At 33.5% G+C, this 21,473-nt stretch overlaps 3 protein-coding genes across 3 annotated transcripts; 1 reads left to right on the top strand and 2 right to left on the bottom strand.

Annotated features, from left to right (window-relative positions):
• Positions 1–4,157: 4,157 nt before the first annotated feature.
• On the bottom strand, positions 4,158–6,647 carry LOC7458407 (deSI-like protein At4g17486). Its single transcript, XM_002324864.4, has 3 exons — positions 6,262–6,647; positions 5,392–5,679; positions 4,158–4,656 (listed from the first exon to the last, which is right to left on the bottom strand). The coding sequence occupies exons 1-3, from the start codon at positions 6,398–6,400 to the stop codon at positions 4,385–4,387; spliced, it is 699 nt and encodes a 232-aa protein (XP_002324900.1). The 5' UTR covers positions 6,401–6,647; the 3' UTR covers positions 4,158–4,384.
• Positions 6,648–13,563: 6,916 nt separating this feature from the next.
• LOC7458408 (uncharacterized protein At2g39795, mitochondrial) lies at positions 13,564–15,310 on the top strand. Its single transcript, XM_002324283.4, has 3 exons — positions 13,564–13,833; positions 14,577–14,905; positions 15,024–15,310. The coding sequence occupies exons 1-3, from the start codon at positions 13,606–13,608 to the stop codon at positions 15,181–15,183; spliced, it is 717 nt and encodes a 238-aa protein (XP_002324319.4). The 5' UTR covers positions 13,564–13,605; the 3' UTR covers positions 15,184–15,310.
• A 4,146-nt stretch (positions 15,311–19,456) lies between these two features.
• On the bottom strand, positions 19,457–20,839 carry LOC7465409 (zinc finger protein 1). Its single transcript, XM_024590065.2, has one exon. It carries the CDS (start codon positions 20,366–20,368, stop codon positions 19,565–19,567), a length of 804 nt encoding a protein of 267 aa, XP_024445833.1. The 5' UTR covers positions 20,369–20,839; the 3' UTR covers positions 19,457–19,564.
• Positions 20,840–21,473: the final 634 nt, after the last annotated feature.

The raw sequence follows: 21,473 nt of genomic DNA, 5'->3' as shown, positions 1-21,473 counted from the left end.
AGTTGTAGACCTAGAATTAATCTGAAAAGAGTTATGAGTTACTAGATTATTGGGTTAATTTGTTGGTTATGGTATTTTTTTCATAGGTTAGGTCATGAATCTTACGCTTTCCTCATCAAGTTCACGATCCCAAGTTTTCTAGATCAACCTGCTAAATCGGATAAAAAATATAAAATTAGGTCCTCATTTTACTTAATTTTCAATTTCACCCAGAGCAAAACATTTTATCGGTTTGGTCACTCATATTTCACATGCTAAGAAATTAGGTCCTTCTATCCATGATTGTTAACTTTTCATGGAATCTCAGCAAAAGGATTGCTATATCTTAGAACATGAACATATGAATACAAGACAAAAACAGCTAACAAAACATTGACATAAGGGCTTGATTGAGAGATGTATGAAACATCAAGGACTCCTTCGATGATGTCTTGTTCCAGGATGAAATAGGTTAGGGAACAGAATCGCAAACAAACCACAGGTCCATAGATTTATTTAGTTTTGATTCTGGGCACCATAAACAAACTATAACCATGTTATATTACAAATTTTACTGGATTCAGGAAATGTTCACAAGCTGAAGTTGCCCTCTACTCTCAACTTAGCCTCGGGACCTCTTCCTTTCTCTTATTACTGCAAAAAAAAAAAATATTAACAATTAGGCTTAGCACAACAAGACTGCTCCTTTCAGGTAATATTCGGAGTATCATTGTTTAACAATGGGGTGCACCGCGGATTGCGCCGTTGTAAAAGCATTATTCTTTGTGTGTGTTTGACGCTGCGGCTGTGTTTACAAAAAAACGTTATCTATATATGTTTGGTTACAGTATAAACACAGTTTGAAGTTTGTGGGACCCATTATAATTTGTGTTTAAACCGCAAGATTTGTTGAAGCAACTTCAAGCTGCTTTGTTGCAAACTATGTTACAACACAATAACCAGAGGCGCGCAAGAAGAAGATAAAAAACATAGGAAAAAGGAAGTTAATGGTGAACAATGAACAATGAACAATGAACAATGAACAATGAAGAGCATTGGACTGTCAGTTCACCACCGGCCTCCGCTGTTTCCACCGCCAGCCAGACATCGCCGCCGTCCAGGGTAGCCGGCTCTTCCCCTTCTCCTCCTCCTCCTCCTTCTTCTTATGCACTTCCCTGTCTCAACTGTTCTACAACGTGAATAGTGGAGAGTGAATTAATTCACTTTCCACTGTTCACGTTGAAGAACAGTGGAGAGCAGCTCCCTCACCACTACCCTCTGCCATTTCCACCGCAAGCCAGACATCATCGTCGCACAAGGTAGCCTGCTCTTCCCTTTTCCTTTCTCCTTCTTCTACCGCATTTAGCTGCTCTCCACTGTTCTGCAAAGTGAACAGTGGAGAGTGAATTTGCAGAACAGTGAAGAATTCACTCTCCACTGTTCACGTGAAAGTGGAGAGCAGCTCCATTGTTCATGGGTCGGACCGGATCCGGCCCAAACCTAAATGCATTAAACCGGGTTCGACCCAGTAAAAAAATCCAAAAACACATCTCAAATATTGTGTTTTATTCGAAAAACTAATATGTAACATGATTCAATGGCACTACATAATTACATTAGAAGGAGATCGTATGATAACGTAGCATTTATAGAATTTGATCGCAATTCCAATTTTGTTCCTGATGATATTTTACTTGATGTTGTTGCACGCTCAAGAAACTATGGAAACTGTAGTCCTTGTCGAATAGATTTCGTACGTGATATGAAATTGCACATGGTTTAATGAAATAATAAAAAAAATACTTTATATAAAGTATTGTTTATTTCATGATGTAATAGCAATAGTTAAATCTACAATATTTCAATTAAAAACCATCAATATTAATATGTCTTTTTTAGTTATTTTATAACCTCAATTTGAAAAGCATTCTTAACTAAACACATTAAATTACTTTTTGTTCAATCTCAATTTCAACCACAGTTTTAACCAAATATATATTTTCCAAACCAATTTTTTATAAAATATTTTTTTTCAAACCATAATTATAACTGCTACTACAATATCGAATAAAGATGTGTTTGGCCTGGCGGTGGGAGGGGCTTGTCTCCTCCTGCTGCTCCTGGGTTCGAGTCCTCATGTGCACGCCTGTCACCCCCGCGGTGTCTTACATGCCCACTGGGTTTGCAGGGTGTTCAGTGGGCCGTGGGATTAGTCGTGGTGCGCGCAAGCTGGCCCGGACACCCACGTAAATCAAAAAAAAAAAAAAAAAAAAGATGTGTTTGCTGATGAAACGCAGACTACAACGTCGTCGAACAGGCACCGACGGTCTCTCTTGTTGCTTCCTATTGCCATTGTACTGACGGTATTGATGGTTTTTTTAAACTCACCAAAACCATCCACAGTTTGAAGAATTTGATTAGGAACTAGAGCCCACCTGGAATATCCCACCTGATGAGGCAAGGGGGCTTTTTCATTCCTTGATTCCCATGAATATCACGGCTTCCAACCATTTGATTGGTGTTCTTTACAGGATGAAGCAATATTCCACTGTACTTGTCTCCATGTACAAAAGAATTATCATGGATTGTCCCGAAATCAAGCCTAATATTCTTCCAAAGAAAGAAAGTTAAAGCCTAGTACTGTTACTATGATATGCTGTGATCAATAGCTTTTGCCTTTCAAACAACAGGCGTTTGACTGGTAGTGCTGAGCTCTTTGTGCTTGCGTGCAAGAGGTTGCAAGTTTAAATTAACTTTCATCTTTTTTAAACTGGTGGGGACTTGTGCTCTGTTTTAGAAAACTTTTTTATTGGGCAAGTTTGTTTTTGTATTTTAAAAATATTTTTGAAAAAATTTAAATTTTTTTATTTTTTTATTTTAAATTAATATTTTTTGGTGGTTTTAAATTATTTTGATATGCTGATGTCAAAAATAATTTTTTTAAAATAAAAAAAAATATTATTTTAATGTATTTCCAAGTGAAAAAAACTTTAAAAAGCAACCGCAACCACACTTTCAAATAAGCAACTTGGTCTTGAATCTTTTCGTAATTCTTTCGATGCGGTAATATTTTTGAACTTGATTCTTGATTATTTTGATCTGAAATATGCATTTTGCCAGGTTCACTTCGAGCGTGTTTGGCAGTGTGGTTGCGGGTGCTTTTCAAATAATTTTTCGTGTCAAAATGCATGCCAATGATGTTTTTTCATTTTTTAAAAATTATTTTTGACATCAGTACATCAAAACGATCCAAAACATATAAACCATATTAAATTTTAGTAAAAAAAAAAATTCAAAATATTTAAGAACACAGCCGCAGCCGCGTTCCCAAACGTATCCTTCATCTACTTGCATAGTATAATTCTTTACTCTCGTATCACCTTGATTTGATGTACCATGCAAACCATCTAAAATCAGATTTTTACTGTAATTTTTTTTTTATTGGGACTTGGGAGAAGCCAAAACTTTCATTAATGTTGAACCATGAAGCATGTCTCTTCATTGAAGTTGGAATCCCACTCTATGATTTTGCATATCAGGGCACGAAAGATAGTTGTATCTGTGCGATTAATCACAAAATACCCTGGTTCTTCGATGCGGGAGAAAAGCATGATAAATGAGATCGGTTGCTTGAATCTACCAAGTCCCATTAATTAGGCACAAAGAACTGAACTTGGCTGATGGAACAAGATGCATTGAGATTCTCTGTAAACTGTACAGGGCCTGTGAGCCCAAGTTCTGTGGCCATGGCCTCAACTGGGAGCTAAAGTTGATTGTTCAAGTTCATTGTTTAAGGTGGTCCTGAATTGGGACCGAAGACGCACATCAAGCGATCTTACAAAATACAAACTTCTAGTATTGATCAATTACAGTAGACTTTTAAAAACATTTTCGTTAGTTGGACTACTGTCAGTATTATCTCAGAACCACACAACTCTTTTGACCAAACAAAAGCAGATTACTTTCTTGGAGAACCGTTAGCAGATCATTATAATCACAGGGCCACATCTCTTTGACCTAACAAAAGTAGATTGCTTTCTTGGGGAACCTCAAGTAGGTTATTAATGCGGGCCTATCCATGATGACATAGCAACAAGGCCCCCCCCCGACATCGACATCACTTACTAGACGACACAGGACATTGAACTTTCATCATTCACAACAGAGAACATGAACAATTTCAGAGACTAGCTTTTACAGGAAATCATATGACTTCCCATTCATTAAAAACAGTAATCATCTTTACAGAAAACAGAAACTCTGCAACAACTTTGTAGCAGATGTTTCAGAAACCACAAAAACCAGGTAACATGAGGCAGAATACAAGCTTTGCATTTGCCCATCTGTAGTTGATTTTTTTTTTTAAGTCTAAGACCCTAAAATGTTTCAAAACGTAATGTATTCATTAAGCCTTCAAGCTCCATGACGAGGACGTAGAGTCATCATGAACAAAAGATCTTGAAGTCAGAGGAATAAAACGTCTCTGTCTACCACTTCTGCTTCCAGAACTTGAAGGGCAAGGTGTCAATGAAGGGGAAGTTACCGGATTAGAAGAAGATGGGAACCTAGTCGAACGGCTTCTCAATTTCTTCTTCTCTTGTACAATATCATCGGATCTAACTTGGCGGATTTTTGTTTGATTCAACTCCACTGGAAGAACACAGTTGCAAAGAAAACCTGAAAGTTTTTCAGAAGCAGCACCAACGTTAAATTTATGCCTGGTTTGCCGGATAAGGAAAGGTAAGGTTGATAATAATCTAATTGCATATGGCTTCTGAGGGCACGCGTTGGGATGATGCAAACCAATAGAATTTGATATTTTGCAACCTTAACTGCTGGCTATCCATTTCCCTTTGTAACCACTAAAATACCTCTGCGGGAATCATCTATTGAAAATCTTCATGCCATGAAAATATCAAAATTCTCGTAAAGAAATTTTTAAAAGCGAAATAATAACTAGTTTTGATATCCTCCAATAAAAAATGGTGAAAAAGAATAAAGAAAACCAGACTTCATGTTGGAGTGGCTAAATAGAAACCTGAGCTAAATTGCGACACGGATAAGACCAACATCTTCAACATCATGGCTAACTCAAAGATCTGGCATTTTCAGGGTGAGAATGACTGGAAAAGGAATTATAAACAAAGACAGACTCGAAATAGAACACTTCATGGCTTGCAATTCTTTTAATATGAATTTACTAATGACAAAATCGGAAAGATACCCTTAACCAGGTTATAAAACTAGATGTGTGGAAATGCAAAAACCAGAAAAAAGATGGTGGAATTCATGATAATGTGCAAATTGCGGTTGCATGAGCACCACACTTTTTTCCTGTCTTTGTAAAGCATAAAACAATCTGAAAGCAGAAACAAGACTGATAGCATAAACAAATTTAAAGGGGCCTCTTACCTATACGAGCAAGACGATTAACCCATCGTGGAATTTTTTTCCCAGTCAACTTGAGACACACATCATTACAGAAGTGATTGCAGTTCTTAGTGATAAGATGGTAAGTATTCCCAGGAAACTCCTGAGCTAATTTCTCCATGAACACCCGAACTTCTTTAGGACCCAAATCAGTTCTTCCAATCAATATTGATTTCCTAAACATAAATCCCGGGCATTGCTTCGGCTCAACCTCAAAAATCCCCGTTGTCGGATGATCATGTGCTCCAAAACCATATTCAACACCGTGAACTACATTATCACAGCGAAAAATAAAAGATTCAATTTAGTTCACGTCACAACTAATTAAAAAACACTCTTAATAGTCAATGGCTGACCCAAATTCATTTTTTCCTCCCACCAAATCTCAACAAACCAGACTAAGTTTTACTCATTTGACTAACATGAGATCACTGTAAAATAAACAAATCAATAAACTTTCCTTTCAAGCCTCTATGATTTCATTTTCTATAGTTAACGGAGTAGCATTTCACCACATCAAAAAGAACAAAAAAAAAAAAAAAACACTTTCCTCACTCCCCGGATAAATAAATACAGAGAACAACAAAAACAAAAGATTTATCATAAATTAATCCCATAAATTACATTGCTTTCCTATCCTTTTCCTTCCATTTCATTTTCTCAGCAACCAAACTACTCTAAAACATAAACACGCTTTTCCTTAGATCTAAACAGTAAAAAAAAAAAAACTTAAAAGAAACAAAACAAACCCCATCATTTTTCTTACAAAAAACATCGTTAAAATCGAAAAACAAAAGAACCCAGAAAAAAGTGAGCATAAAAAAGATCAAAACTTTAGAAGCGATCACTAACCTTGTACACCGGAATGGTAGATCCCGAGACCAACCCAGTAAGCGTAACCATTAATCGTCGTCAAATCATAAACATTTAAGTAAACTGGAACCGTCCCAGTTTTCTTTTTCTGGTTCAACATCACCATTCTACGCAGCATTTCTTTCTTTTTCTTTAAGCAAAAGAAAAGAAAGAAAAGGTGATGGTGATGGTTGATATAGAAAGCAAAGAGTAGCCCAGTATTTTAAGGGATCGAGGAAATTCGAGGAATTTCAGGGGTTGAATTGGGAACCGAGATGTTTATTTATTTTTATAAATAAAAATATGTGGTGAGAGCAGAGAGAGAGGAGAATTTTGTACTTCGGGTTGCACCGGCGGCCATGGAAGAGTCCGCAAGCCTTCCTTATCCTTCTGCTTTTGGTTTTTATATGCTCAGGATAAACGGTCAATTATATTGACCCTAAAAGTTTATTAATTATCCAAACTGCCATTGGGTTCCCTTTCCTTCACCGCTGCTTTCTTTCGGTTCATGGGATGACCAGTCATAGAACCGGCAAGTCGGCAATAGGAAAAAGCAAGTGTGGAAAGGGACTTATGGGATAGATTTAGGTATGGCTTTAGAGTAAATTATAAATATAGTCCTTGCAGTTTAAAAAAAATGAGTAATTAATCCTTGTACTTTATATGATGTATTTAATATTTTTTTAATAATCTTAGTAATTTAACTTAGTTTTTTTATTTTATGGTGTTGTTATATTTGATGAATATATTAAATTTGATAAATAAATTTACTAGTTTAGATGTGAATGAGCCTCGTGAGATAAAACTAGATAGGTGGTCCGCGCTTTGTCGCGAGCAAGGTTGATTTTTTTTTTGTAACTTTAAAAAAAAATGTTCAAAAATTGCTTACTTTAAAAATAATATAAAATTTTCGAGTCAATTCGAGTTAGTATGGCAAATTCACGTCCCATAACGTGAGGCCAGATTATCCTCGTAGAAAGAAAAAAAAACAAAATAAGCTTGATATTCAATAAATCCAATGTTGAATGATGAAATTGAAAATGAAAATGAAAATCGGTGTAAAAAAAGATAAAAAAGAAAGACTAATGTAAATCTGGATTAATATTTCATACTTGTAACCCGGGTTACGAGATCGGGTTCGCTGCATCAAAAAAATTACGAAGCTCAATTCTCGATTAATTCAATGTTGAAGGATGAAATTGAAAAAAAAATAAATTAAAAGAATGAGAGTCAAATATAATATAAAAAAACGAAATGAAATGACGAGAGATGAAATTGAAAAGCAATTTTAATCAGGAAAATAATATAAAAAATAAATAGAATTCAAAAGAATGACAACAAAATTTGATATAAAAAAATTAAATAAGATTGAATGTTAAGGAATAAAATTGAAAAAAATAAAAAAAAAATAATTCAAAATAAATAAAGAGCAATAAAAAAACGAGGACTACAATCAAAATTTTTTAATTATAATATTTAATATTTTTAAAATACCAAATTATCCATTAATTTACTTGCTAATTACCAAAAAAACAAGATGAAATGACAACAAAAAAAAACCCTAGACATAAGAGTTTAAAGGTGATCTAATCGTTTCAATTTTCCAAAATAAAATGCAATTCTGAAAATAAGTTTTTAGAAGCAAGTTAAGTGAGTTTTGCTGTTAAGGATTATTTTGTAATTTTATTATGCAATAAAAATGTGAGAAGACTAAAATAATTATTTCACTGTTTAAATTTGAGTGAAATCTCAATTTCTATCACTTGTTTTAATAATTGAAAATAGTATTGTTTTGATATATGAAATTGAGATACTTTAATCATTAAACATATACATAATTGTTTATTTTATATGAGATTCTTCTGATGGTATCTTCTGATGGTATCCCAGCAAATTTAATTTAATTTTATTTATTTATTTATTTGAGGAACTGAGAGACTTCTTTTCATATTAGATTCCGATAATCTTTATCAACAAAACTTACAAACAAATCTTCCATGTTTTGTTTTCTAGAACAATCAAATGAATAAATGAAGAATCGCCTCATCTTCCATTTTCTTCTTCTTCTTTTTTATAATTTTATAAGTTTTTAAGTTTTGATATTAATGCATCAAAATCATATAAAAACATCAAAAAAAAATATTAATTTATAATAAAAATAATAAAAGTTTTTTTAAAAAAAATAATTTGAAAATAAAAAACAAACAGTTGACGCTATTGATATGGCACATAATTCTATGATATAAAGTCTTCAAATATATTTTTTCCAGATTTGTTTCTTACGAAATTCATCTGGATTGGAATCCTAAGTAATGACGTAGGAGACAATCATTCATGTATTCAATGTTTTTTTTTTTTAGTTTAACATGGGTATCTGGACTAGGTTGCGCGTACCTCGACTAATCTCACGGGTCCTGAAGTTAACGACTATGTAAGCCTCCAGTGGCCATTATATGAGCAATCATAGGGCTCGAACCTGAAATCACAGAGATAACAAACCTCTTGATCCCAAATTCTTATCACTAGACTACCACCTAATGGTTCTTATTCAGTGATTTTCAAAGATAGATGTGATGGGTTTTTCAACTTTTATGCATGCATGCATGCAGACAAATTCTATTTGAGACCAGATTATTCGAGTATTATTCATATTGATATTGTTTATTGTTACACTCATCAGAGGAAAAAAAAAAAATCTTATATCGATAATTGATAGAAATCCCAAATAATATATTCACGAGGAATTTCCTCCTTACAATATCTTTGCTATTGCGTTTCAAACAGGTTTGGGTAAATTTTGAAAATATTTTCTTATTTAAATTTATTATTTTTTTAGATTGTTTTGATGTGTTGATATTAAAAATAATTTTTTTTTTTAAAAAAAAAAAATATTATTTTGAAACATTTTCAAGTAAAAAACATTTTTAAAAAATCATCATCACGCTCTCGAACACCTATAAAAAAAACATAGTTGTAAAATCTTATATGGGATTTACGCTGTACAATGCTCGGGTTATTAAGTGAGAGGATCAACACATGCTTATTTTATTTTTTGTTTCTATTTTTAAAAATATATATTAATAAAAAAAATTATATTTATTTTTAAATCAATCGGATGAATATCATGTTTTGATGGGTCAAGTTTTTAACCATATCAATATCTTAATCCATTCTTTTTTTTTATCCTGAACTTATACAGACTCCAAGTTAATCAAGTTTTAGATTGATCCTGTACGAGTTTTATAACTAGTTCTTAATTTTAGAAGGGTATTAAATATTTAACTCTTATTTGTTTTTATGTTTCAAAAATATTTTTGAAAAAAAATATATTTTATTTTATTTTATTTATTTTAAATTAATATTTTTTTAGTATTTTTCAATCATTTTAATTTATTAATATTAAAAATAATTTTTAAAAAATAACAAAAAATTATCTTAATATATTTTCAAATAAAAAATACAATAAAAAAACCATCTAAAATAACCTCTGCTCGTGCTTCATACGTGGAAAGTCGGGATTCTAAAACTCTGTGGATTTTTAAAACCGGGATTCTAAAATTCCTTGTGGATTTTTCCAAGGAGTAATTTATAGAGTAAAAGACGAATGGAAGAATCTAAAGAGGTGGACATTGGTTCCACCGGCAGTCAACAGTCGCCGCGCCATCAGCATCTCCACGGGCCTTTGTCTCTTGCTCCTGTATTAAAATAACAATACAGTCCAGCCCAGCCTCCATATCATTTCCATCTTCAATTTCGTTAATTTAATTTGGACATGGAATATTTCAGATATCACAACACTGCCATTTCTCATTTCGTTAATTTAAAATAAATGGGAAGCAAACAATTAGGATAATTTATACACTAATTCGTAGGCTTGCTCGCGTGGAGTTTGGTTGGTGCCTCGTTGAAAAAACAACATACATAAAAAGAAAAACAAATATATTTATGAAATAATTTAAATTTAATTTACATTCTTTTTAAAATACAAATATCACGAGATACACTTCTTTACATAATTTTAAGACCCGGTCCAGTCCAAGACCCGGATTCTAGATTTTAATCGGGTTACCAAAACAATTTTTTTTAAAAAAATCAAAAGGACGTCATTTTAGTAAAAAAACAAAAGTCAACGGGCTTGCAACTGGGTCTTGACCGGATCTTGCCGGGTCAACCCACCAGGTTATATCAGGTTTTTTTTTCCTGTTTTTTTTAATCTGGCACAGTTATAACCTTGAATTGACTGAGTTTTAGGTTGACCTGTTACATGGGATTGAATTTCAAAACTATAATTTTTTTTTTTTTTTCTCGAGGACAGTAATAAAACAATACCATAATTTCCATACAAATTTGGAGTCCTTTCATTGGCATTAAATTGATTTGTGATAAGTATATATAATGATCATTTTAAGATATAATTTTAAAACCCTAAAAAAGTTAAAAGAAAATGATGGAAACCAGAGGATCATCATGATTTTGTAACCAGTCTGGAGACATCCATTAATTATTTCAGCCTTGGAGGCAGAGCATACTGTCAAAATGAGTCGAGGTCCACATCATGAAAACTTATCATCAATCAATTGGACGCGGTGTTTGTTCTCTCTTTTGTTTTTTTCGTTTTTTTCAAAAAAATATTTGTTTTTAAATTATATTTTTAAATTTTTAAATTTTTTTAATATATAAGATTAAAAATAAATTTTAAAAAATAAAATAAATATTATTTTAATATATTTCTAAATAAAAAATATTTTTTTAAAATCACTGCACAAACACTAAAGTGAAATAGCAGTGTACTATGTTCACACGACGTCGGCATGCATGTTGTAAAGATACCGCGTAGTGCTGTTATACCCATGAAAAATCCACCTCTACCTGAAAACCAATGTTTTAAAATATATTTTTTTTAAAAATAAAGTTACTTGAATAGACTTATTATAAAATTTAAATTAAAAATTTTTAAAAGTTTTTGCGGTTATAATTTAAAAAAAAATATTTTATAAAAATTATTTTTGGTTGAGGTTGGTTTAGTATTTATATATATTTGGTTAAAACCGTGGTTGAAATTGAGGTTGAACAAAAAATAATTTAATGTGTTTAGTTAATAATACTTTTCAAATTCAAGTTATAAAATAACGAAAAAAAAAATATATATATATATATATATATATTAATATTGATGGTTTTTAATTTAAATATTGTAGATTTAACTACTGCTTTTATATCATGAAATAAATAATACTTTGTATAAAATATTTTTTATTGTTCCATTAAACTATCTACAATTCCATCAGGTATGAAATTCATCCGACAAAGACTATAGTTTCCATGGTTTTTTTAGCGTGCAGCAAAATCATGTAAAATATCATCAGGAACAAAATTGGGATTACGATCAAATTCTGCAAATGCTACGTCATCATGCGATTTCCTTCTAATTTATGTAGCGTCATTGAATAATGTTAAATTTTCAAATAAAATACAATTAAAAAATAATCTTTTTACTGGGTCGGACCTAGTCCAATGCATTTATGTTTTGACCGGACCTGGACCGACCATGAACAGTAGAGACGTTATCCACTGTTCACTTTTGTAAAGTGAACAATGCAGAGTTAATTAATTCACTCTTCACATACGACATAAGAAGAGAAGCAGCTTGAAACTGCTTTTCGGTTAACCTGCGTTTTAAATGTAAATTATACTGGATCCCACAAACAGTAAATTACATTTTATAATTTACCAAACAATATTTTCCTGTGGTTTGCTTTAAAAGCAGAAGCAACTACATAAACAAACACCCTAGTTAGTTGAGGGATAAATAATTAAAAATTTGAAAAACTATCTATATTTACAATACATGTAAAACAATAAAAAAACAACTTGCCTACTATACGTATATTATATTGTATTTTTTTTTAAAAGCCTTGCTAGTAAAAAAGAGAAAAATACAACCAAATATATTTAAAAATTCTTATAGTTTCTAAATTCAACACATAACCTGATAGATATATAATTGCTTATTATTTACAAAGCCCTATCAGTTTTATGTCGTGAAAGTTTTGCATAAGCTTTATCTATAGACCTTAGTCCATAGCCATAGATATATAATTCTATTATTATAGATAGATAATAAATTGCAAACATTAGGTCTGAGTTGGGCCTGCAGATGGTTAGACCTAATTGTGGGCCTAATATGGGCTTGTTAAAAAAACAGTGATGGACTTGCGAAATAAGGGAACACCTCATACTACCCATCAACAACAAAGTCCAGCCCATCCCGTGAAAGTAGAAACCTTCCACGTTCCAGGCACTAATAATAATAACAACATTTCGTACGAGGTAACTTTTTGTCTGACCACACACAAAAACATATTTAATTAAATAATAACATATTCAGAATTTCATAATCCGAAAAAAAATATTTAAGACCAAAAAAGAGAAAGAGAAAGATAATAACCTCAATTTAGTATTTTTTTATTTAAAAATATATAAAAATAATATTTTTTTATTTAAAAAAAAACAAATTCAAAATAACTATGAAATTAAGTTTCAATTGCAAAAACAAACAGACCTCAAAAAGTTCTCCAATTATTAGAGATATTTAGATAAATTTGTTATTCTACTTTTTGCTAGAGTTTTCTAAACCTGATTCGATAATTGACCCGACCCAAAGCAAGGATCATGGGTTTTAATCAGGTTAGCAAATCGATTTTAATTTTAATTTTATTGTTTTTATAAATCAAAATGGCTTTATTTTTGTTACAAAAAAAAATTAATGAGTTGCTATTGGATTTTGACCAAGTCATTTGGTTAGCTAATGTTTTTTACTTTTCTTATTCTCTCTTAAAACCGATCCAGTTTCGGACCTAGATCGACCCACAAGACCAGACCAAGTTTTAAAATCTTTGAAAATGCAGCCACCCACATAATTTCTACATTCCCAAGCCTTAATTATTCCTTAACAAATGTAATTATTTTCTAATTACCTAAAACACATAATTTCTCTTTTCTTGTAAATTTTTTATAACTTCACCGTGTGATAGAAATGATTTATATATTTTAGTCTATCATATAAGTTTTACACGGTGAAAAAAAAGGAATTTTGATAATTTTGTATATAAAAATAAGACTATTTAAAATTTATGCTAAACAAAATTGAGGAATCACATTGAGAATTCATGAATACATTGGGATTTAATCAAAATAATAAATAATAGAGGGTCCTAATCAAAATCCCCCTTATATTTTGGGGATTTTCTCAGGCTTGTCGAAAAGAAAACCCACACCTTAAACCCCCCCCCCCCCCCCCCCCCCCCCAAAAAAAAAAAAAAAATCTCCCTTGCTAACACTCCAATGGCTCGCTTGATTCGAACCGCAACAAGAACCCTTTTCTCTTCCTTTTCTTCTTCTACTTCATCACTTCTCCAATCAAGAAATGCCATCACATCTTCATTTCTCTTCCAATCGCCCAGACCTTACTCAGCTGACAACAAAATTACTAAATCGCCATTCGAAGCTAACATTCTCAGAATCATCGATAAGGAAATCGATTACCAGTCTGAATATGCCCCTCCATACCAGGTCCTTTCAATATTTAAATCTCTGTTGTTTTAAATTTTTACTTTTTGCTGATGAATATCTTCTGGGTTCCTGTTTGGTTGCCGAAAAAATGAACAAGAAGTTAACATGACAAGACTAGAATTGAGTTGTTAAATTGTTGCTTTTCTGGCTCTTTAAGTTTAAACAAAAAATGGGTTCATAATAGTTTTTTATTTACCAGTGTAATTTATTTAGAAGATTTTTTTTGGCGTTCATGTATGGAAGTAATGAGCTTTAGCTGTGTAATTCATTTAGAAGATTTTTGTTTTGGCGTTCAGGCATGAAAGTACTGAGCTTTACTGTGTAATTCATCTAGAAGATTGATTTATGGAGTGAAATTGTTATATTACGACTGAATTAATAAATTTTTTTTATCCCTGGTAAAAAATTAAAAATGGGTTCATAATAGTTCTTTATTTACTTGTGTAATTTATTTAGAAGATATTTTTTTGGGTGCATTTAAGCATGAAAGTAAAAATCTCTACTTATGTAATTTATTTAGGAGATTAATTTATGAAGTGAAATTGTTATATCAATAGTGAGTTAATTATTTCTTTATCCCCAGTTAAAAAAAAGGGGCTCTTGATAGTTTGTTCTTTATGTGTGTGATCATTACTTAAAGAGTTTAAATTTCTCACATTGAAGCTTTAGCTTTCTACTTGTGTAATTTATGCGAATGACTTGTTGTGTTAATAGTAACTGGTTTTGTTATTTGGATTCTGTAGCCAGAGACGAGATTTCATTCCTTTACAGTGGAAGATCGATCAGGAGAGCAGTGGATGATAATGAGGGGTAAATATGATGATATTGAAGATGTTAAACTTGAAGTTACAATGTTTGACGGATATGTAACTGTTCCAAAACTCGGAGATGATGCCTCAGGCGAAGATGTGCGTCTTCACATTAGTTTTATTGTTGATGTTTCCAAGGGGGATGGTGGTGAGAATTTGGAGTTTTTATGCTCAGCGTGGCCTGATCGTTTGGAGATTCAGAAAGTTTACTTGCTCAGGGGTGAGAAGATGCCGGGAAGGCCTTATATGGGGCCTGATTTCAGGTGTGGACCTTTCTTTTTTTTTTCTTTTGATGATTGTGGTGCTTGTGTTTAATTTGTTTTGCAATTAGTGTTTGCTTGGTTGGTTGACTTAGGTTTGGACCAAATGTTTTGTTTTTAGGAAGTTGAATAAAGAACTTCAGAAGAGGCTTCGCGAGTACTTGGAAGCAAGGGGGGTAAATGATGAACTTTCTTTCTTCTTGCATGATTATATGCTGAATAAGGATAGGATTGAACTTATACAATGGCTTGGAAAGGTCAAATCTTTTGTAGAAAAATAGAAGGATGTTTTTTTATGGTGCCCTTTATGAGACAGCTTTGTTTATTTTTATTTTTTTTATTATTTCACGAGATCACTGTTATTCAGTATGTAGCTCACGGAAATGAAATTCTTGGATTCCTGACAAATGACTCTCTAAGGGTATTCTGATGGTAAGCTACTCGTGATTGATTCATACAGCTAGAAAGTTGCAGGAAATACTTTATTTCATTTTTCCTGAGCCACATTGCATTTCTCTCTCTTTTGTGGTCTTGCCAGTACAAGTATGGAAACATGAACTTCTGAACTATACTTACAGAAAATATCTACATAACAGAAGACATTATGGGCAGTGTGATTTTATTTTAATTTTTCTTTTGAAACATAGCTATATCAGATTGCTATATTCGTGGCCACTTACCTTACACATTGAATTGCTAAAATAGCAGCAAAGGCATTCTACTGGTCCAGGCTGTAATTTCATTTGTTCTTGCTATTCTAATGTGGAAACTCATATGTTTAAGAAATTAACTATAAACTATTCAAAGAAACTCTTAAAGTGAAACCATTGTGCATGAAACTGCATATTCAAATAAGGGCTCTCCTTTAGGTATTCAAAATTGGATAACAAATTTTTGTCTAGAAACGGGAAAAGGCATAGCAATTAATACCTTTTTTAGGAGCCATTGTTGAATATGGATAGGGCCATTTCTTGGTGCAATGCTCTTGAAACCCTGAGTTGGAGGCTTGGGTCTTGAAAGCAGCCGCTCCATCTCCAAAATTCTGATCGCAAGGATGGTAAAAAGTTCACTCATATGGGAACCTACTTCAGTGGGACTTGGGGTATGGACTCTTTATAGTTGAGCATGGAAATATGGAAATATTATCAGCCATGAGCATAACTGAGAGTAGCTCAAACCCAGTAAATGAGGATGTTGAATTTTCATTATGAGCTGGTGAGCTTGGAATCAACTGCTTGATTATAGAGATTCATAACTGGGAACCATCATCTTAGAGACTCTCTATGTGCAAAATCTCCCACTCATTATGGACTTGACTAATGGTTTTTTGAGTTATCTCAACCAACTTGAAAATTGTTTGGGATTCTAACCAAGGTACTCAAAGTTCAGGGATGAAGGAAATAAAACTCAGTGAATCAAAGGATTCCTTAGGGAGGATTATTGCAACATTTATGCCTTCATGATGACTTGGGGGGTGCACATTGAAAGATGGGACTTTTAGAGGGGAGGGATAAGTATGGGAACTAGAGATAACAGTTTAAGTTGCAGTCTTAGTTCTTTTTAGGATCTAAATTATGATTTCTTTGCATCATTTTTATTCATCTTAGATGCATATTGAGCAAAAGATTTACAGTTTGTAGTGACATGTTTCACCCTATATTGGCTAAAATCACATAAATAGATTGCTAACCATTAGTTGTTCTTGACATCTTGCGGTTAGAATCAACGAGACTCTCTTGTTTTCTGTATAACCTTATTTGACTTGAGTCACAGCTATATCAATATTTCTATTGTTTGGCTGAACAATGAGTTTGATTCAATTCCCAAATGGCACACCTCCTATCTCTGCTCCTTTTGTATCTTGTGCTCTAATCCATTTCTTCCAATGACACTAGCATCGTTGCTTTTGGCATCCAGTCCTAGTATATTTTCAAGGAATCGTCCCACCCCAACCTTTGAAGTGCCCATAAGAGAAACACAGTCGAGGTTTGCTTTCAGTAGAACTGTTTGATTGGTTTAGCAACGCAATTGATGTTGGCCTTGTTAAGCCTAACATAGCAGGTTGTGATGGGACAAAAGGTATATTTGTGTTTGTGTTGCACTTGGCATATTGTGGTGAATTATTGTACATCACATGCTCAAACATTAAAACAATTACAGAATTGCATGCTTGTGTAATTAGATTGGATCAATATGTGACAACATTTTTTATTATCAAGTCGGTGTGTTTAGGTGTTGAATGATGTAAGATACTGATATTGCCTTTTGTCAGGTTTATTTCGGTGATATCTAGTAATTAACTGGCAGGCTTCCATGACATCATGCTGGCCATCTTTTCTTCTCTTGATAATTTTCTAACAGGACACACTGTTATGCTTTCGTGTTGAAACAAACAGCCAACATGGGTTGTCATGCTACGGTTCTGTGGCAGAATCAGGTCAAATGAATTTGAATCTGATCTAAAGCTCAAAACAATAAGCAATGTTGAGATGGCGATCATGTGGGTTTATATGAACAGTAAACCCTGTCTTGCTCTTAATGGAATAATGTGCTATGACTGTGCTCAAATTAAGGGCAGGGTCTGGTTTTTTTTTTTTAGAATCTTTATTAATCAAATGCAAGGCCTAGTAATTTCCGAGGAATGAAACCTGCCCAGATCAACACCAGCTATATTGGGTGAACAGTCCATGTACCGTCTTCGTGGCCAGACATTTTGGTCTGACGAGGTATGGCTAGTTCTTTTAGGGTTTAAAGGGGAGGTTCTTGCCAGTTGCTCAACTTCTTAGTGAAGAAGGATGAGTATCCATTCCATGATCCCTTGTTGCATGCACCTAATTTTGTTAGGAAACTCAAGGAAACATGATGGCCTTTAATGCTTCTTAACACTCTTTATCTGATACTTGATAAGCATGGCATATCGAGTATCAAATAAGGAGCATGACAAAGCATCGAAGGCCATCGTGACTCTCCAAGACCTGATCTTGTAAGAAAGGTGGGGGTCAGTCACATAGGCAAGACCTAATTTTCTGTTTCTGCACGAACCGATTCTAGTATAGTTTCTGACTTCTTAAAGAGATGCTGATCTAAACTTAAATGTAATGAATTGAAACTGAAAAGGGCTTTATTTTAGGAGAAAACCTTGAAAAAAAAAACAAAACCTTCATTGCAGGAGACCAGCCTGGTTCAACTTGTTATGCCCTTAAAAGAGGGCATGCACTATTCTACGAAGAAAACTGTGTTAAATGTGATGCAATGTAAGCTGACTATACACTGTTTTAACACAGAATCAAATCTTCCCTAGATTTAACGATCAGTTTGCGAAAGAGACACCTTACACGTTACTTGGTAAAGGACAAACATACAGTCTGTTTAGGGTTCTTAAATAATGGAGAAAGTCTCAATCAAAAATTGTAAATGACAAGGCAACAGTTTCTCCTCCACTAATAAATGCACATAAATACAATTTATCCTTTGCTTTTCTATAATGGGTAATTTGATATTATTTCCTGTTAACAACATCAGATCTTTCACTGTATGAAGATTTTTGTGTTTACTTTCTGTTCGAGGCAAGGTGAATCCGTGATAACTGATAATGTAGAGAAAAAACCCTTCACACGGCTGCTATCGTCTCATGTTCGGGCTTGCGGGTCTTGTCACAGAAAAGCACATCTTAAGAAGAGAGATAATACCTCGAGCTTACAAGCTCCAAACCCTCGACTTCTAGCCAATATGAAATATTCGCATCGAGGCTCCCAGTTCAGGGGCTTGACAGTCGAGAGCAGATAGCTCATGCTTACACAGACAACGTCATTAATGATGTTAACTCGAATTCGGTACATGATTGACCCCTTAAAAAGTATTATCTCACGTTGAGCTCATAGTCTCACAGTAAATTTTGTCATGAAAAGACATCAAAAAGAAAGAAAATCTGCCACTAGAAACTTGTAAATGTCTATGCTCTCCACTCCTGGCCAATGCAAAATATTAATATCATCATTAACTATATTACTATTGTCATGTATTCAATCATCTACGAGCTAGGCAGCAACAACATTTGATCAAACATGAGATTGAATTGGACTTGATATGACATTTGATATGATGATTTCATTAGTACTGATATTATTTGGTGTGTACGTGGGATGTTCTTGCTCCATTAGCTAGATTTATGACGATCCACGACAATTTCAAGGATAGTCTTGTTTAATCTTCTACTCTCATCAAACCATGCTCGAATATAATTAGAAAATTTTCAATTTTAAGTAACCAGAAATTGCTACAAGTGAGTAATCCTAGATTAAGAACACCACATGATTCACGATCAGTAATCATAAAGTACTCTTAATTGACCATATCTTAGAAACTTTATACACAAATGATACTGTACGTTACTAGTTAGGAATATTGAGGGAGATGCTCAACCTAGAGATTTAGTATAAATTTTTATGTCTTGTAGCTCAATTAATCTCATATTTTTATTAAAAAAATACACCGTGCTTTCACATGATTGATGCAGCATAACTTGAACTATTGCAATCAAGGAAGGAAAGAGAATAAAAACAACAATCATTTAGCATTTCTATAGCCAAAATTCACATAAATACGAGTCCAAGAAGGTTTCTGAAGATAGATTAAAGTGTAGAAAGGGGAAGAAAACACATTTCAGAGCTTGAGGGACAAGTCAAGCTTGTGAATACGATCATCTTGATTAGTCTTCAAATGACCATTGCCTATCCACCTACCAATTCCAGGGTCTGCCGGAGAACCTACAGTACTAGTCCTCTCCAAGTTGAACCTACCGACACTGGCACGCGATGGTGTTGTTGCATTCATATAAAAATTCTCCATTGATAATTTACCTATACCTGGTTGTTGATCAATATGGGGCCTAGACCAGCTGCCATGTCCATACACGTTTCCAAAACCAGTAGAAGATGATAGGTGAGAAGGCTTATGGATCATTGAGTGTACTTGAATTCCAAGAGATCTACCATGGAGAGGGAGAGAGGCCATGCTTGAATGGTGGTGGTGGTGGAAGTAAGGATGTCCATAAGCTGCCATTGAAGCCTCTAATTGACTCCTTATTAATCTTTGCCCTCTTTTCGCTAGAGTCCTTTCTCTTTTATGGGCATTTTGGTGTCCTCCAAGTGCTTGTGAACTATAGAATTTTCTTTGACAATAGTTGCATGAGAAAACCCTTTGCTCCCCGTCAGTACCCTGAGGAGTTTCTGGTGAAGTCTCAGATGAATCCATGCTCCTGAAGTTGTCAATAAGGTTGAGCTCTCGATTGAACCACTGAGTTGAATCACTTGTAGTTAGCTCTAGATCTGACTGGAGAGTTTGCCTAGCCTCTTCCTTTTGATCATTTACTTCGTCTAGGAGTTCTTGCTCGTTCTCTTCTGAGCTCTGCAGTGGAGGAGCCTGTGGTGCTGTAATGCTTGACTCTCTCCGAACCAGTGATTCCATAGGAAAGAGTCCCTCTCGAGCCTCTACTCTCTTTGCTAGTAGAATATGGAAACCTTCGTTGATTGCAAAAAAGGGATATAATCTTTTCTGACAGGAAGTTAACTGCTACATATGTGCTATATATGGGAGGATATAGTGTTTCCTACATAGATTTTGAACGATATAAAATATAAGAGATGAGTAGGTTTTGCTTGTTGTCGCACACTCGTAGCTAGAATTTGCCTTTCATTGGAGCTCCACCATGTATCTATATATCCATTTGTCTATCCAATACAGGAGGGCTACTGTTTATGGAGGATCCCTACACACCAAGCTGACCGCATGCTCAATATTGCCCACCTATCCTGTTGCACAAGGCACAAATTTCTGAGAAACTAACTATGCACAAACAATAAAATGTTTGGAGCTAAGCTATAATGTTCAAGTGATTTGCCCCAATCATGGGGAGACAAACTGGCCTTCTAGTCTATGCATCATAGAACCCTCTCGTGTACTTTTCAGTCCTCCAACCTAGGGTACTACATTACATTGTTACTTGTTAGTTAAAGAGGGTTTTTTTTTTTTTTGGATATTCATTTTCAATGCTTGGGTAGGTCGACTCATAATTTGGTCTAAAGCCATGATGCCATGATTATGTCGTATTATGCAAGTTAATCCAAGTTAACATGAGATAATTTAAAATAATATTATTTTAAATTTTTTTAAAAATTAAAATAAAATTGTTTTAATTTTTTTTTAATTAAACCTGGTTTAATACGAGCTGATTGAATCCCGAGTTAATCTGTAGGGTTGTTAGAGTTAACTTTAATTCAGCTTGTTTTGGATTAATTTTATGAAATTAAGTTTAATAACACGAGTTTTTATAGTCTTATATTCACATTGTGATATTGTTCGGTTATTATTATTATTATTTTTTTGGATAGTTTTGGAGTTGAAATTAGAGGCACCAATTCCTAGATTCTTAGCTGAATGACCTAATATTTTTACTTGTAGCAGACATTGATCAATCAAATTGCAAGTTTAGTCAAATGAAAGGGTCAAGTCATGTCACGTACCAATCAAACATTGCTGTTACAGCAGAACAAGAATAATCTGAATTTCTTCG

The sequence above is a fragment of the Populus trichocarpa genome, chromosome 18, assembly GCF_000002775.5.
Source record: "Populus trichocarpa isolate Nisqually-1 chromosome 18, P.trichocarpa_v4.1, whole genome shotgun sequence".
Taxonomy (NCBI): domain Eukaryota; kingdom Viridiplantae; phylum Streptophyta; class Magnoliopsida; order Malpighiales; family Salicaceae; genus Populus; species Populus trichocarpa.
The sequence above is the reverse complement of the archived record's forward strand: the minus strand, read 5'-3'. Positions and strand labels throughout refer to the sequence as shown.

What these genes read in the sequence shown, in the direction of transcription:
- LOC7458407 (XM_002324864.4), bottom strand. Translation starts at nt 6,400, where the DNA reads ATGCTGCGTAGAATGGTGATGTTGAACCAGAAAAAGAAAACTGGGACG. An exon ending in CTACCATTCCGGTGTACAAG is followed by an intron (nt 5,680 to 6,261) that starts GTTAGTGATCGC and finishes GTGATAATGTAG; the next exon opens with TTCACGGTGTTGAATATGGT. An exon ending in TAATCGTCTTGCTCGTATAG is followed by an intron (nt 4,657 to 5,391) that starts GTAAGAGGCCCC and finishes AAAAACTTTCAG; the next exon opens with GTTTTCTTTGCAACTGTGTT.
- LOC7458408 (XM_002324283.4), top strand. Translation starts at nt 13,606, where the DNA reads ATGGCTCGCTTGATTCGAACCGCAACAAGAACCCTTTTCTCTTCCTTT. An exon ending in AATATGCCCCTCCATACCAG is followed by an intron (nt 13,834 to 14,576) that starts GTCCTTTCAATA and finishes TGGATTCTGTAG; the next exon opens with CCAGAGACGAGATTTCATTC. An exon ending in TATATGGGGCCTGATTTCAG is followed by an intron (nt 14,906 to 15,023) that starts GTGTGGACCTTT and finishes TTTTGTTTTTAG; the next exon opens with GAAGTTGAATAAAGAACTTC.
- LOC7465409 (XM_024590065.2), bottom strand. Translation starts at nt 20,368, where the DNA reads ATGGAATCACTGGTTCGGAGAGAGTCAAGCATTACAGCACCACAGGCT.